Source organism: Tursiops truncatus, chromosome 9, assembly GCF_011762595.2.
Source record: "Tursiops truncatus isolate mTurTru1 chromosome 9, mTurTru1.mat.Y, whole genome shotgun sequence".
In the NCBI taxonomy this organism is placed as follows: domain Eukaryota; kingdom Metazoa; phylum Chordata; class Mammalia; order Artiodactyla; family Delphinidae; genus Tursiops; species Tursiops truncatus.
The window spans coordinates 82,245,097-82,260,774 of record NC_047042.1 but is presented as its reverse complement, the minus strand read 5'-3'; the positions used below and the strand labels follow the sequence as shown (position 1 = coordinate 82,260,774).

At 59.0% G+C, this 15,678-nt stretch overlaps 2 protein-coding genes across 3 annotated transcripts in view; both read right to left on the bottom strand.

The window, feature by feature from the left end:
- Positions 1-103: 103 nt before the first annotated feature.
- On the bottom strand, positions 104-2,632 carry ATP6V1F (ATPase H+ transporting V1 subunit F). The gene is made up of 2 exons (XM_019924276.3): positions 2,475-2,632; positions 104-572 (listed from the first exon to the last, which is right to left on the bottom strand). The coding sequence occupies exons 1-2, from the start codon at positions 2,630-2,632 to the stop codon at positions 371-373; spliced, it is 360 nt and encodes a 119-aa protein (XP_019779835.1). The 3' UTR covers positions 104-370.
- Positions 2,633-6,021: 3,389 nt separating this feature from the next.
- FLNC (filamin C) overlaps positions 6,022-15,678 on the bottom strand; it is a 28,174-nt gene continuing 18,517 nt past the window's right edge. The window contains exons 27-47 of one of the 2 annotated variants that reach the window (XM_033863225.2): positions 15,372-15,528; positions 15,107-15,296; positions 14,987-15,010; positions 14,624-14,871; positions 13,680-13,779; positions 13,250-13,390; positions 12,849-12,977; positions 12,597-12,770; positions 11,846-12,007; positions 11,522-11,725; positions 10,926-11,078; positions 10,717-10,839; positions 10,324-10,566; positions 9,882-10,151; positions 9,646-9,783; positions 9,255-9,370; positions 8,471-8,603; positions 8,207-8,383; positions 7,834-8,052; positions 7,007-7,216; positions 6,022-6,900 (exon numbers count right to left, since the gene is read on the bottom strand). In XM_033863225.2, coding sequence (XP_033719116.1) covers positions 6,713-6,900; positions 7,007-7,216; positions 7,834-8,052; positions 8,207-8,383; positions 8,471-8,603; positions 9,255-9,370; positions 9,646-9,783; positions 9,882-10,151; positions 10,324-10,566; positions 10,717-10,839; positions 10,926-11,078; positions 11,522-11,725; positions 11,846-12,007; positions 12,597-12,770; positions 12,849-12,977; positions 13,250-13,390; positions 13,680-13,779; positions 14,624-14,871; positions 14,987-15,010; positions 15,107-15,296; positions 15,372-15,528 — 3,499 coding nt within the window. In that variant the 3' untranslated portion in view covers positions 6,022-6,712. The remainder of the gene's footprint in view (positions 6,901-7,006; positions 7,217-7,833; positions 8,053-8,206; positions 8,384-8,470; positions 8,604-9,254; positions 9,371-9,645; positions 9,784-9,881; positions 10,152-10,323; positions 10,567-10,716; positions 10,840-10,925; positions 11,079-11,521; positions 11,726-11,845; positions 12,008-12,596; positions 12,771-12,848; positions 12,978-13,249; positions 13,391-13,679; positions 13,780-14,623; positions 14,872-14,986; positions 15,011-15,106; positions 15,297-15,371; positions 15,529-15,678) is intronic. The other variant, XM_073809916.1, reaches the window with a different exon arrangement.

The window sequence follows — 15,678 nt, the reverse complement described above, 5'->3', positions numbered from 1 at the left end:
TCTGGCAAAACCTTTTCCAGCCCTGCCAGTCGAGTCCACTCCCCCACCGCCTCCCCACAACAGCCTCATCCCACACGTGTCCTTTCTAGCACCCAGCCTCAGATCGGAGAGAAGCAAGAACTACTTTAATTTAACATCAACAAGGACACTGTATAACAGCACAGGGAAGAGGTAATGGAGAGAAGACACTCAGGCTTCCTATACCCTAACCAGCCTTGATTTGAATGGCAGAGGCCCAGCAAACTGGAAGCACCTCACCTAGCCTCTCAGTGGAGTGGGAAGGGTCAGGGAATTGGAACTCAGAGGCTCGAATTTTAGAGGAGGGCTGATGGCAAGCCTGGGGAGAGGCCACATGGCTGAGGGGAGTTCCCTAGCGCAGGTCTTCGGCCGTGAACATGCCCCTGGCCCTGCGCAGGATGGAGTCCTTGGCAGCATCATAGGGGTGCTCCTTGGATGGGATCTCCAGCACGGCCGGAATGGAGCGCTGGTGGGCATCGAGCGCGTGCCGCACCATCTCTGCGATGTACTGGTTGATGAGGATGATGCCGATGTCGTCCCGGTTTAGAAACTGCCTGTAGGGAGAGATGAGAAGGGAGTCCAAGGCAGCCCACTCTGAGTTGGTGGGCTGGGCTGCAGAGGGGAACGAGCTCGATCCAGAGAGTGCAATGGACAAGGATGCTACACTAAACTCTCTTCATTCTATTTAGAATCAATTTCAGTCCAAAGCTAAGGGCCATGGCTTCTACCTCCCCTGCTTGGAAGGCTCCCAACTGAACAGCTAATGAAGATGAGGGTGCATGCTGGTGTATTCCTTACGCTGCCTTCGGGTAAGAAAGGGAGAGGATAAGAATATATACATCTGTCCCTTTGTATCTGCATAAAGAAAAAGAAAGATAAGGAAAAAACTAAGTGGTTACGGGGTGGAGGAAGGAGGTAATGAAGTAGAGAGGTTGGGGTGGGAGTGTGACTTCTCAATGTATATACCTTTTAAATATTAATTTGTAAGCCACATGAACACATTAACCTTTCAAAAGAAAACAGATTAAATTTTTTAAGGTTGAGGGGGCGCTGTACAGACCACTGAAGGTCTATGCTGATGAGGGCAGGGGGTGAGTCAGAGGGGAAGTTTGGCCTGAGCCAAGAACGCAACACAGGAAGAGGAAAATCGGTAACGAAGGAATCACACTTTCCACACAGAGAGAACCCGACACTGGGCTCTTACTTTCTTGTGATCAACCACCCATTCATTTATTTACTCGATAAAAACTGTTTACTGAGCAGCTTACTCTGTGCCAGACACTAGGGCAGGTTAGACTTGATGATTTCTGAGATCCCTTTTGGTTAGAAACTTGGAAAATTCTTGAAGTAAAATTTGTCCTTCTCTCATGACAACTTGGGTCACTTTACCGGACTGCTTAGAGAGCGGCAGAGATCAGCCTCCCGGGTCAGGGCCTATCACACCCCAGGCAGCAGGAACCAGCCTCAGCCGGTAGCTCGGGGCTGGGCTGTTTAGGGGGAAACAGTGGGAGTGGTTTGTTCCTGGGACTTGGCACAGGGGCCCTAGAGAAGGGGTGTGGGAGAGAATAGGGGGCTGGCACCCTTAACTCTAGCCACCAGGACGCCTCCTGGATTAAGGGACATGCCTGCACCCACATTTTGAAGCTATTGCTCTTAACCCAGAACAGGAAGGGAAGATTTGAAGTGCATGGTCTCAGCAGAAGGTAGGACAGTCCTGACATTGTCCCCTGTGCTCAGGACAACGGGAAATTCCGAAGCCGACTGAGGAGAGCTACACAGGCAGAGTGTAGCCCTGGCTTAAGAAAGGCAGAAAGGGTGGGACTGGGCTCAAATCCCTGCTCGCTCTCGTCTGAATCACAGAGTTTGCCTTAACCTCTCTGAACTTAATTTTCTCACCAGTAAGTGGGAATAACCCCTACCTCACAAGGCGATTGTGAGCCTCTGAGGGAGATGAAAATACAGGAAAGCCCGAGCCCACTGCCCGTGTGTTCACTGAGTGTGTGGTTCCTTTAGGTGTCAACTCGCAAGAGAGTCGAGTGCTTGCAATGCCCGGAGCCTGCTCTACGGGTGGAATGTGGGAGCCCCTGCAGGGGAGCTGAGACTAGCCCCCTCCGGGCCTGGACCCTCCGGACGCTCAGCTCTGGCGGGCCAGGCTTGGCCAAGGGGCTGGCGCCCGCCCGTCACGAGCTCTGTTCCCCTTCTTTCCTGACACACGGTCATGTGACAGGGGGGAGTTTGTGGACCCGACATAGCTCCGGTCCCACCGAGACCCAAAAGGGAACTTGGGACGCGGAGGCCCCCTTTTCGGAAGCGGAGGTGGACCGACTTCCTCGACCCTCTTGGACGGGGTCTGACACTTCGGCCAAGGTCTGGAAGCCCAGGGCCGCCCCCCGCCTTCTCCCCGCGCTCCCACCAGGCAGCTGAAGGTCCCGTTCAGGCCTCGCGGGCTACCGTACCGGAAAGTGTCTTCGATCTCATTGATGGTAGTATCTTTCTCCACCACCAGGAAATTAGGGTGGCGGTTCTTGTTAAGCTCCCCTATGCCGCCCAGCAGGAAGCCAGTCACCGTGTCCTCGTCTCCGATCACCGCAATTAGCTTCCCCCTCCCCGCCATCCTCACAGTCCGGCAACGATCAGCCGCAGCCTCCGGGTGTCACCAAAGCCCCGCCGCGGCAGTGCACCTCCTTTTCGGCCGCACCTCCCCCCCGCCCCGCACTTTAGGCATGCGCAGTTCCACCACTCCGCCTCCCGGGACATGCGCATTAAGAGCAAAAGCGCCTGAATCCGAATACGGCTGCGCCATAAAAGGGAGGTCCGAACGGGGGAGCTACGGTTCCCAGAAGTCCACGCGGCACAGCAGTCTCTCGGAGGCGCGTTCGATCGGTAAGTTCGACAAACTTGTTGAGGCTACTGCTGTTAGGCGCCGAGACGCCAAAGAAAAGACGGTACCTGTTCTCGAGAGTAAGGTCCGAGTCTGTATCGTGTATGTATGTAACTGTGACACAGCTAGTGTTATTTATTCAGTTAATAAAAGGATGGGCAAGTTAATGATGATACTCTGTAGTGAGGCAGAGCGTTGACAAAGCACTGTGTCAATTGCTAAAACGTGAGAAGTACGTGGAAGCAAACATCAGGTGTAACTAACCCATGGGAGAGGGGGCGCGCAGAGAAGGCCGCCAGCAGGATGAAGGGCTAGAGGTGAGGACGAGAGGGTGTTCTCAGGAAGAGGAGCAGCACGTGCGAACACTTAGCGGGGACTAGAGAGAATAAGTGCCTTTAAGAAAAGATAAAGAATCTGGAAGTTATCCTGAGGAGAGAGTTGTTCTGAAGCCACTGAAGGATTTTAAGCAAGAGAATGATATGGCCAGGTTTATGTTTTAGCGATAGCATTGAGATCGTGCTGTGTGTGGAGGTAAGACTAAGATGGAGAAACCATTGTGGTAAGAGATGGTGATGGCCAGAAAGAAGCCAGGGAGTGGGGATGGGGAATGTGAGAGTCAGGTGGAGTCAAGAGATATTTAGAGACAAAAATGGACAGAACTGGGTTTGCGGTTGGTTATGTTTGGGAAGTTAGACCAGGTGACTTCCAAGTTTCTGGCCTGTGCAGCTAGGTGGACAGGAGTAACATTCCTCAGAGAGTGAACTCTGTATGAGATGAACATGTCGAAGGAGAGAGGTCCGCTCGCTCCTCCACCCTTTTAACAAAAAGGCGTCCTGCATCTGGCATGTGATTTGCAAGTTTAGAGCACTTGAGACATCCAGATGGTCTGGTCTAGTGGTTATCTCTGTGATGGGCCTGGGATTTGGACATCCCTGGTTTGAATCTCGACCCTGCTACTTAGAGGTATGATTTGGGACGCATCACCAAAGTTCTCAGGACCGTGATCTCTTCAGATAATACTATGCCCACCTCATAGGCCGTTAGGATTGAGGTAGAGGCACTAAATACACAGCACCTGTGGCCATACTGCAGTTGGGGGAGAGCAGCTGAGCTGGATATCCATAAACACATCCGCTCACAGGTGGAGGGCAGCCGAAGCTGAGGAGGCCAGCAAACCTTGCAGGAAAACGCTCCCATCTGGGGGCGAGATGGGAGGGAAGGCAGAGAGCGAGGAAGGGTGTGTGTAGAAGCACTTGGCTCAGTGCCTGGCACAGAGCTGACCCTTAACGGCCACGAATGGTTGGGTACTTGAGAAGGGATCCTGCCTTTAAAGGGTCCGTCAGGTAAAGTAGGGAGCTGAGACAGCGCCACGTTTATCACACACGCCTTCATTCAACCAGCATTTAGCAAATGTGGTCATGGAGAGGCTGAGGACACAAGATTGATAAAATACAATTTCTGTCCTCAACTCCCTCGGGACTGAGGGGAGAGTAAAAAATATCACAGGGAGGGAGGTAGACCTACAGAAGAAAGTGGGCCCTAGAAGAGTCTTGCAGGGGAAAGGTAAGAAGAAACTTACAGAGGAGCCAGGAGGCAGACAGCCTATTGAGTGAAGAGGCGGGGGGAGGGGGTGTTTGGAGCCAGGCCACGTGTGTTGGGTTTTCTTTGGCCTACCCAAAGAATCATTGGGGGATCAGTTGAGTGAAATGCTGCTTTGCCCTGCTCTGGCTACTCAATTGCTCATTTACTCATTGGTCACACTTGTCTGTATCGGACCGCCCAGGGAGCACAGTCTGGTGAGGGAGACCGACCCTCAGATACAAGGTCACAGATGAGGGTAGTAAATGCAGCCAGAGATGTGCCCCAGGTCAGTATGAGAGCTGGGGGGCAGGTCTGGGAGGACAGGAAGGGGTTTGGGAAAGCTTCGTGTTGGCCATGAAGATGAGGAGGGTGGAGAGGCAAGGGTGTTCCTGGGCAGAGCCCCAAACTGCAGCACGGCTGCCTGGGAAACTAGAGGTTGTGGAGAGGGTTAGAGGTGGAGGGTGCAGTGAGGAATGGGCACAGTGCCCGACTGGGGGCTGGGGGCCTTTTTTTTTGAGATGTTGGGGGTAGAAGTTTATTAATTTTTGCTGTGTTGGGTCTTCGTTTCTGTGCGAGGGCTTTCCCTAGTTGTGGCAAGCGGCGGCCACTCTTCATCACGGTGCGCGTGCCTCTCACTATCGCGGCCTCTCTTGTTGCGGAGCACAGGCTCCAGACGCGCAGGCTCAGTAGTTGTGGCTCACGGGCCTAGTTGCTCCGCGGCGTGTGGGATCCTCCCAGACCAGGGCTCGAACCTGTGTCCTCTGCATTAGCAGGCAGATTCTCAACCACTGCGCCACCAGGGAAGCCCCTGGGGGGCTTTTTGAATGAATGGGTAGGAAGGCTGGTGTCTGAACCTATAGGCCTTGGAGGCCTTGTTAGGACACGTAGACTAGCCTGGAGAGAAGGGAGCCACGGAAGGGCCCTGGTCCAGAGAGGGCCATAGTCCCTGTGATGTGACCCCGCCCTCTGGCTGCAGTGTGGAGGGCTAGTTGGAGGGAGCTGGCTGGTGGGCCAGGAAGGCTAGTGGAGGGGCCAGTTCAGGAGGGAGGACCTAAGCCAGGTCAGGGCTGGAGGTGGGGAGGGAGCAGGCCCAGCTTTGACCCAGGGCCTGGCTGGAGTGAAAGGTTCCTGGGTTTGTGCCTGCCTGCTGGGTGAGGAGCATTACTGCTTGAGCCAGTGCTGTTTTAAGGTCCTAAAAATTTTGAGAACATCCTTGAGATCAGGCTGAGTGGAAACTGGCCTCCTGGTGGTCCTAGGGCAGTCTTCTAGAACATAGTGTCCACCTCCCTCTCCCACCCACCAGCTCTCCAGGAATCTGAGGCCCAAGCCCACATCCCTGGCATGCCCCCCCAGCCCCTTCTTTCAAGCATTCTGTCAACATTCCAGACCTCCCCAAACAGATGGCCCAGAGGCGGCCGCTCTCTGCCCCAGGCCCTCCCCCTTGACCTGACTCAGTCCTCCAGGGGAGAGGCAGCCAGCCTCTGCCTCCCAGGGCCTGGTGGCCAGCCGTGGGGAGCACACACACAAGGAACAGCCAGGCCTCTGCGACAGGCCGCACTTTATTTGTTTTCCACCTAAACGGCTCCCAGCTGAGCCGCATGACATGTGCAAAAGCCCCCCAGAAAGCTGGGCCTCGCAGTGTGTAAAAAAAAAGCCCCCCATGGGGCAGAGCTGTGCAATCTTAAAAAAAAAAAAGAGAAATCAGTCCCCCAGGAAGCCTGGCTGGGATCTCAATTGCCCGGGGCCAGGACACGCACCAAGCCTGCTGCTGCTGGGTCCATTTTCTCCTGCGATTGTGCTTTCTCTTCCAAGTCCTTAACGCTCTGGGGTTGTGGCCACCAGAGGGGCCGGATGCAGTCCTCAGTGGCAAGGAGGCCCCGCTGGCAGTGCAGTTTGAGGGCGACCTCTCTCACACATGCAGACACCCCCAGACACGTGCTCCCCCACTGGCCTCAGCCCCGCCAGAAAACTCAGGGCTTCCCTGGCCCCCCAACCTCCAGTTCGCCCTCATGTCACGTCTGAGGCAGGGACACTGCCCTGAGACGGACGAGGCCTTCCAACCCGGGGGGGCAGGGAGGGGGGCAGTGCCACTCCTTCCACCCCCAGGGCAGGTGTTTGTGGTGTCTGATTCTGCGTGCGTGCATCTGGGTGTGGCCTATTTGTGTGTGTGTGTGTCTGTGAGTGTGTGTGGCCAGAGGTGGGGGCCGAGGCCGGGGGAGGCACTTCTGGGATTCAGGGCACATTGACTTTGAAGGGGCTTCCAGGGACACTTTCGTCGCCCCACTTGACGATGAGGATGTAATCCCCTTTCTCCTTGACGGTGTAGGTGACGTTGTACACCCGGTTCCCCATGTGCTTCACATACACCTCCTCACAGGGGGTCTTGGGCCCGTGCACACCCACCATCATCATGTTGGTGCCTGGAGAGAGAGGGAGCGAGGGTCAGGCTCACCCCAGGCCCTTGGGCCCACGTTCCCGCGCACCTGCCCACCCTGGGGGTCTGCCCCCTTTCCCCCCGCTGCCTGCCTGCTTTGCTGCAGTCCACGGTGAACGAGTTCTTCTGGCCCACAAAGGCCTGGGACAGCCCAGGGCCCCGTGTCACCACCTTGCTGGCATCTGAGGAGAACTTGGGGATGGAGCTATAGCTGGAACCCCGACTTGAGGACGACTTGGTCACAGTCTCCACCAGGACCGTGGACGTTTCGTGAAGGCTGTGGCCTCCAGACAGCCGGGGACCTGAGAGGCAGAGTGGGTGGCCACGAGCCTAGTCAGAGGCCTGCTCTTCCCCAGGCGGTAGGCCGTGTGCCAGCGCTGACAGCCCCGCGTCCCCTTCCTCAGATGCAGCGTGCTAGGAGTGGCAGCCCGTTCCAAACGGCTCCGGGGCAGGCTTATCTCGAGGTCTGGAGCCTCGATGGCTCCCCCCACACCCGACTTCTGGGCTTTGCCTGGGACCCCAAGTCACAGGGTAGAGTCCTGCTTTGAAAAGGAACATGTATCCAACTAATCCTTCACGCAGCTTCCAAAAGGAAAGCTGGCTGAACCTTTACTGAGCTCTGTCTTCTTGGAAGCCAGAAATGTGGGAAGAGGAGGGCAGAAAGTTAAGTGAAAGCTTGGGGAGCCGCCGCAGGGAAAAGGTTAGTCAAGTGATGGACGATAAAGAGCAAGGACTTGATTTTTTTAAATGATGTACATGAGTCCACGTGGAGAATGGGGTGACGTGTAAAGCCAGGCCCACTTTATTCCTGGTAACCTGACCCCGATGTTTGGGGCATATGACCCGGATGTGAATGGCCACTGGAGCCAGCCAGTATGGAATGGGCTGGAGGGACCTTCCCCCCACCCAGGACACTCACCTGTGACTTTGGCCTTGAAGGGGCTGCCCACAATGTGCTGGGGGCCACCATACTTGATGGCGATGAGGTAGTTGCCAGGGGCCATGGGAGTGTAAGTGACCACGTGGCCCTCAGGACATTCCCGACAGTCCAGCTGCACCTTGGAGGGGCCGTCGATGGTGACAGACAAGGCCCCCGAGCCCGCATTCAGGGTGTTGACAATGAACTCCGATGACACTCCTGGGGACCAGAGAGGTAGCAAGGGTGTAGACAGGAAGGGCTTGGGGTCCAGAACTGGGATGGGCCCAGGCTCCCCGGAGCAGGTCTCATCAGCGCTGCCCTGCCTCTGGGGCAGACCAATGTCCACCCCTCCTCCCCAGCCCCAGGCACTCACCTGTAGTGCCTCCCTCGAGCCCAGGACCATAGGCTGACACCAAGCCTGGGTCCCCAGCCTGGCTCTGCTCCCCAACTCGGATCTTGAAGGGACTGCCAGGGATGTGGGCACCGTTGAACTTGACGTCAATGGAGTGGACGCCATTCTCGTGGGGGATGAAACGGATGGTGTGCTTGTCTGTGGGTCAGACGTTGGTGGGTGAGCCTTTGTCCTTCCCTCCCCTTCCCAGAAAGTCCCAGCCTGGCAGGGAGAGGGCCAGCTCACCACTGTCCAGCTCAGAGACGTAGCACTCCTCCACCGCACCCGAGGGCGTGTGCACCCTGGCATCGATCACGCCCCGGGCACCATTCAGCTGCACCGCAAAGGACGCCGGCTGGTTCACCTTGAGCCCCGTCTCCTGCAGAGGCCACAGAGGGTGCTCAGACTCCTGGCAGGGTCTGGAGGGCTCGTCTCTGCAGCCCGGCACTGATCTCACTGCACGCCCAGCCCAGCTCAGGGAGGCTCTGAACAGGGCTGTGATGGGAGGTGGAGGCAGGGTCTGTGGCCTTGGCATCCACCTGCTATGAGGTGGGGCCACCTGGCTGTGGCTGGGCATGGTGGGGACGACACATGACGTGCCCTGTCCTGGTTGAGGAGGTAAGACCCAGAAACCATAAAGCAGGCCTGTCAGCAGAGAAGCCAGTGCTAGGACGGTGCTGTGTGTGGACTGCAAACAGTAGCTGGGATGAGGAAGGAGGGGTGTGGCCTAGACTGCCCTGGGGGCGCTCGATGGGGGAGGTGGGCCGATGGGGAGGCTCCCAGGGGAGGTGAAGATTGGGGCACAGAGCCCAGTTCTAGAGTAGGGGTAGGGGACAGGGGAGGAGAGGCACAAGGGCTCCTGAGGGGCAGCTGGGAGGGGGAATGGAGTCCCCTGCTGTACAGACACTGGGAGAGAGGGGACATCTGTCTGTCTGGACCTTCCAAGGTCACCGCTAAGTCCCTGGCCACATGGGCCTGCCATCCTCTACTTCTGCCCATCAGGGTGGCAAAGGGGCCCCCAGGCACACACCTGGAGGCTAGTGACAGTGAGACGGCGAGCGTCGTCTGAGAGGGAGGCCACGGGTACCACAAAAGGGCTGTCTGGGATGTGCTCATCGTTGAACTTGATGGAGACTTCATAGTCACCTGGGGAGGGAAGGCCAGTCAGCACAGGCCCCAGGACTGGGGACAGCAGGGTGGAACCCCCTCCACCCTGGCCTCATCCCAGAACAAGCTCCTGGGTCGGGGCTCAGCTCTGGAGACAGACGTGCATTCCCAGGAGTGTGGGGTGGAGGGAGACAGGGCAGAGAAAGAGCGGCAGCCCAGGTGAAGAGTTGGTTCAGTAGCCCCATCTCCTGCCTGGGCGAGCAGAAACCCAGTCTGGAAGGTCAGGCAGGCCCAGCCCCGTGGGGGACACCCACCTGGTTCCTGCACAACATAGGAGACCCCACAGGAGCCATCTTTGCGGTCCTCAAATGCAATCTCCGCCTTGCTGGGACCCTCCACAGCAATAGACAGGCCCCCAGCACCCGCTTCTCGGGTCCAGATGCTGAACTCGGCTGCAGATGGAAACGGGACAGGGGCAGCTCCTCAGCACCATGGTCCACCCTGGTGGCTGCCCTGCCCCCGCCCCCCGCCCCGGCCCCCTGCCCCTTACCTGGCACGCCGGCCACCCCTCGCTCCAGCCCTGTGCCTCCAGCTCGCACCTTATGGGCACCGCCTTCACCCAGTGGCCCCACGGTGAACTGAAAGGGGCTGCCTGGCACATGCTGGCCGCGGTACTTGACGGTGACCGTGTGGGGCCCCATCTCCTGGGGCACAAAGCGCACACTGTACGCGCTGTCCTCTCCCTCCACGATCTCTGCGGCTTCCGTCTTGCCTGACGGGCTGGTCACCTGTGCGGTCATGTCCTGAGAGCTGGCCTCACCTGCAGCAGGTGGGGAATGTCAGGGCGACACGGGGGCTGCTCCTGGCCCTGGCCCTTCCCTCCCTCCCTCAGTAAAACCCCCTCCTCCACTCAGACCAACAGCCGCCCCCTCTTGTCCCGAGGGACGGAGAGCCCAGCCTCCCTGTGAAGACCCCAGCCCCGCCCTGCTCACCCTCCTGCTGCCGGGTGATGCTGCCAAAAGAGCCCAGGCGTTCCCGGCCCAGGAAGTCCCCGAAGACGGCGGGGAAGGGGTCTCCGCCAACCTGGGTGGACTCCTCCACCCGCACCTCACGCTTGGTCTCTCCGCCCCGAGTCTTGCTGATCTCCGTGCGCTCTGTGCGGGTGTACGTGTGGCTGCTGCGCGTGAAGGTGCGCGTCAGGCGCTCCTGGGCCGACACCATCTGGAACCAGTTCCCTGTGCGACGCATGGAGCCCAAGGCGGGGAGGAAGGTAAGAAACGAGCCAGCAGGACAGAGACCGTGGGGGCAGGCCCTGGGCCTTCCCCATTGCCCTGCTCCCGCCCCCACCCCACCTCCCACCCCACCCCCCGGCTCCTGCCTCCCACCTGGGATCTTGAGGTTGAGGTCACAGGTGCTGCCGATGGTGGCAATGGACGGCGCCTGCCTGCGCCGGGTGATGCTTTCCTTCATGCGGCCCTCGCCTGTAACCTTCACCGTGAAGGGGCTTCCTGTAGGGGAGAAAGGGAGGGTCGGGCGTCTCAGATCACTCGTCGCTGGCCTCTTGGCCTGTCCCAGCAGCAGCTCAGCGCCTTACCAGGCACGTGCTTGTCGGCAAACTTGATGTTGATGATGTAGGTGCCCGGTTCCGTGGGGCAGTAGGTAACTTTGCATGTGCCGTCCTCCATATCCTCACAGTTGATGTCCACCTTGCTAGGGCCTTCAATACTCAGCCCCAGGCCCCCATAACCTAGCAGGGAACAAGGGACACGTCTCCCTCAGTCCCCACTGCTGTTCTGCTCTCCCCTCCCCAAACTACAGGCTCTGTCCGGAACAGGCACCCAAGGTGTATCAACCACTAACAAAAGATGCCTCAGCAGGAGGAGAAGGGGTGAGCCAGGCACTGACCCAGAGGGTCGGGGATAGGTAGTCTGGAAAATTCCTAAGGCAGGCCTCTTGGGTTCTAGTGAGCAACGGAGAGCCAAACTCAGTAAAGCTGAGCTTTCTCTGAAACATGGGAGAAGTGACATGGGGACATCACTCTCCCCAAAGGGGCCCCAGAATGTGAATCTCAGCAGAGACTGGGCCAGGAAGTTCAGGGAGGAGTGTACGGCCAAGGGGCACGGGGCAGGAAAGGACTAGTCGTCACTGGCGGCACAAGCTGAAATGAGGGGTCTCTGGGGCAAGAAGCACCTGCATTACGAGTGTCCACGATGAACTCCGCCACCTGGAACGTGTGTCCCTCAGACAGGCCCTTGCCCCAGACCCGCACCTTGCTGGCATCCCCGATCTCAGACGGTCCCACCAGGATCTTGAAGGGGCTGTTGGTGACGTGCTTGCCGCTCTTGCGCACGCTCACCACATGCTCCCCAACCTCCTTGGGGGTGAAGGAGATGCCTGTTGGGAGGGAGGTCAGGCATGAATGGAGCCCTGGGCCTGGCAGTGTTCCTTTGCGGCTGCCCCCGCCTTCCTCGCCCCCCCCACCCCGCCGGGCCCCTCCCGTGGCCCCGTGCTCACCAATGTGCCGGTTGGGCAGGCGCTTCAGCAGGCAGGGCTCCTCGTTGCCCGAGGGGGCGCGGATGCTGGCGGTCAGCAGGCTCAGGTCACTCTCGGTGATCTTCAGTGACACATCCGTGGAGGTGCCCACGTTCAGCTGTGACGTCCTCATTGAGTCATCACCTGGGGGAGAGTTGGCATGTCAGGCAGTGTGACTCCAGGCAGGCCCTGCCCTCATGGAGATCAGGAGACTTCCTGGCAGCCCCTGCTGGACTCAACAGAGTCTGGGGACCACCCAGAGGCACAGAGAGACCAGGGAGAGCGCAGTCTCCATTCACACCCAGCTCCCCTGGGGATGCCCCAGTCCTGAATGGGTTAAATCCCTAATTTACACGAATGTAAATCCTGAGTCACGTGATTGCATGGAACCAAAAAACTAGACTGGGCCAGACAGCCCATAGCCCTTTCCCGCTGTGTGGCTCTGATCAAGTTGCTTAGCCCCTCTGGGCCTGCTGGCTTCCTCATCTATCAAAAGGGATTATCAGTACCCTGACTTAAAAAACTCAACAAGATTTGTTTTCAAAGGGTGGCTGGATGTTTCTCACCTGCTCTAGAGGATAGAGTGTTCCTTACATTTATCCAAAAATGACCTCTTCCACCTCGAGGGGGCCCTACCCTAACGCCCCGGTGACTTACTTGAACATACTGGGCTTGCACATCCGTTGTGTGCTGGGGTGTGTGTGGCAGGCTGTGTGCCCACACGTCCACCCACCTGTGATCTTGGCTGTGAAGGGGCTCCCCGGAATGTGCTTGTCGTCAAATCGCACGATGATGCTGTAGTCTCCAGGCGCCGTGGGGAGGTAGGACACGGTGCAGGTGCCATCCTTGTTGTCCTTGCAGGTGATCTCTGCCTTGGACGGGCCCTCCACGGCCAGGGACAGACCCCCTGTGGGTGGAGGAAGGGCTGAGATCAGAGGTCCTGCCCTCACCCCTGCACTGGCTGCCCCCACCCAGCTCCCCTCACCTTCCCCAGCATCCTTGGTGACGATGGTGAAGGTGGCCGGCTTGTTGACCATGCCATGGCTCAGGCCTGGCCCATAGGCACTGACGTGGCGGCTGTTGATGGCATCCACGTAGAACTGCAGGGGGCTCCCTGGGGGTGGTCGGAGAAAGGGGGCTGGGTCAATAGTGAGGACAGGAGCTGCCTGAGCCCACCTCGGCCCCCGCACCTCCCCACAGGCTCCCTGCTGAGCCCTGCATCTCTGCCACAGGGGCCTCCCACCAGGGCACCAGACTTCCCAGGCCTCACATGGTGTCTGCACACAGCAGGTGCTCAATAAAGATTTGTTGAAAGAAGGCAGATGAGGGTGAAGTCACTATGGGCTCCTCTCAGCCCAGCCAAGCCCAGCCTGGCCCCCGACTCACCAGGGATGTGGTTGCCGTCATACTTGATCCCCATCTGGTGCAGGCCTTTCTCGGTGGGTGCGTACCTCACCGTGATGGTGCCATCCTTGTTGTCAGTGATGCTGGGCCGGGCGGTCTTCCCAGAGGGCATCCGCACCTCCCCTGCCAGGCAGAGGGTTAAGTGGGGGACCCCAGTTTCTCCTACCTCAACCCCCTTTGCTGCCCCAGGCCCCCACTCCTGTGTGGTTCTGCTTCTACCCCAGAGGTCAGGCACCAGGAGACAGCCTGGAGCGTCAGGATGAACCCTGACCTGGGAGACAGAAAGCTGGAGTCTGAGTTCCAGCTCTGCCCAACTTGCTGTGTGACCCTGGGTAGCTTGCTTCCCTGCTCTGGGCCTGGACACAGGTGTCCTCCCTTTGAGCCCTCATGCCTCAGGGCCCCGGGGCAGTACCTGTGAGCTCCCCTTTCTGCACAGTGAAGGGGATGACCAGGTTGAAGGGTCTCAGCATGGACTCCATTGGCTCCACGGGCACCACTGGCTCCTCTGTGGCCTGTGGCAGGTGAGAGGGAACAGTCATTGGCTGGGGAAGGCCTGGGGAGCTTGGCCTGAGCCATGACTGAAGTCAGAGCAAATGAGCAAAGAAAAAGATGGTTAATGGTGAAGCCAGAGGGCAGGAGAGGCGTGTCAGCTGCAAGAGAAGAGGTGCCGCGCCCAGCCTGGGGATCCGTCTGCCCAGCCTGACTCCCGCCTGCTCCCCCAAGATGACCCCAAACCATGCCCCAGTCCTGGCCCCTGAAGAAGAGAAGAAATGAAGGAAGAGGAGGAGGGGGGCGAGGTGTGGCCCGGGTGGGAGGTGGCAGTGCCCAGTGTGCGGGGTAGGTACTGGGCCTGTGCAGCTGCTCAGTCAGAGGGCTCCTCCACGCGGGGCATGGAGTCTCACGCCTGGGAAGCCAGGCGCGGGAGGGCACAGGACGCAGCAAGCCGGTACACGCCAGCTCGAGTGACCACGAGCTGACGCAGAGAATGGCCCAGGGACCTGAAGTCCCGGGCTACCCACAGGGCAGGATGGATATCTTGGGTGCTCTACCCTCTGGAGGGCTTCATCGTCCTGCAGGGCCACCCTGGGGAGATGTACAGGGACAGTGGGCCCGGGGGTCAGAAGGAACACGGCAAGTTCCACCAGAGAGCTGACCAACCACCAGAGGGGCCAGAAGCAGGGCTGTGCTCACCTCCTGGGTTGGGAGGCTGCAGGGAAAGCAAAGACTCGACTCTGGGGCACTCTGGGTCCCTGATCCATCAGATGTGGGGACAGGTTCTGGGATCCCCTGCTACCACTAAGAGGGCCCGGCCCACCTCCCCAGCCGCCCTAGTCCCACTGTGGCCGCGGAGCTTACCAGCACGTGGAAGGGACTGTTGGGGACGTGCTCGCCTCCAAAGCGGATGGTGATGACGTACTTGCCCGGCTTGGGCGCTGTGTAGTAGATGTCGAAGGTGCCGTCGTGGTTCTCAACCACATCCACGTCAAGCTCTGCCCCATCCGGCGTGGACACCGTGCACGTCACCTTCCCCTTGCCTGCTGCCTTGGCGTCCACCGTGATCACCGTCTCCTCCCCAATCTGGATGCGGGGGCCCAGGCAGGCACCTGCCACACAGGAATGTCCGGTCAGGGGTCCGCGGGCCTGTGCCCAGCCCCCCACAGTTCCCCACTCTCCCACCACCTCAGCCCACAGCAGAAAGAGAGGAGAAGGGGCACTCACCCAGGCCGTGGCCTCCGATGGACACTGGAAATGGAGAAGAGTGTAAGCCACGCAGTGCTCAGGATGGGGGGGTGGGGGTGGGGGAGGGGGAGGGGCAGGGGAGGCGGGGTGAGTGCCCACCTGTGACCAGGCACTTGCTGGCGTCCCCAGTGGGCAGGGCGTGGATGCGGAAGGGCGAGTAGGGGATCTCATCGCCGCCATACTTGATGGTGATGGTGTACCGGCCACTCATGTCCGGGAGGTAGGACACGGTGTACGTGCCATCCCCATTGTCTCGGATGTTGGCCTTCTTGGGCTTACCCTCAGGGTCCTGGGGGAGGAACAGAGGTCAAGGCCAGCCTGTGCCCAGAGCCTCAGCTGAGAGGGGGGCGGCACATGGACTCACCAGGATCTGGACAGTGAGCAAGCCCTCCCCAGCATCCCGGGCATCGATGGTGAACTCCACAGGCAGGCTGGCAGGGATGCCAGAGGCATTGAGCCCGGGGCCACTGGCCCGCACCTTGCTGGCATCGTGGGCTGGAAGCACCTTGATCTTGAAGGGGCTTGAGGGGCAGAAGGGATGGACAGTTGGCTCAAGCTCTGGGGCAAAGGGAATCCCGTCTCGTTTGGGGCCTGGAGTCCTCCCCACATTCATGAGCAGGGGAGATGACTCCTGGCAGGGAGGAGGGACCAGGTCACAGCCTGAGTCTGGG

Excerpts from the sequence above, each read along its gene's own strand:
- ATP6V1F (XM_019924276.3), bottom strand. The coding sequence starts at position 2,632 with ATGGCGGGGAGGGGGAAGCTAATTGCGGTGATCGGAGACGAGGACACG. Across the intron at positions 573-2,474 it reads GAGATCGAAGACACTTTCCG|GCAGTTTCTAAACCGGGACG; the intron begins GTACGGTAGCCC and ends CTCTCCCTACAG.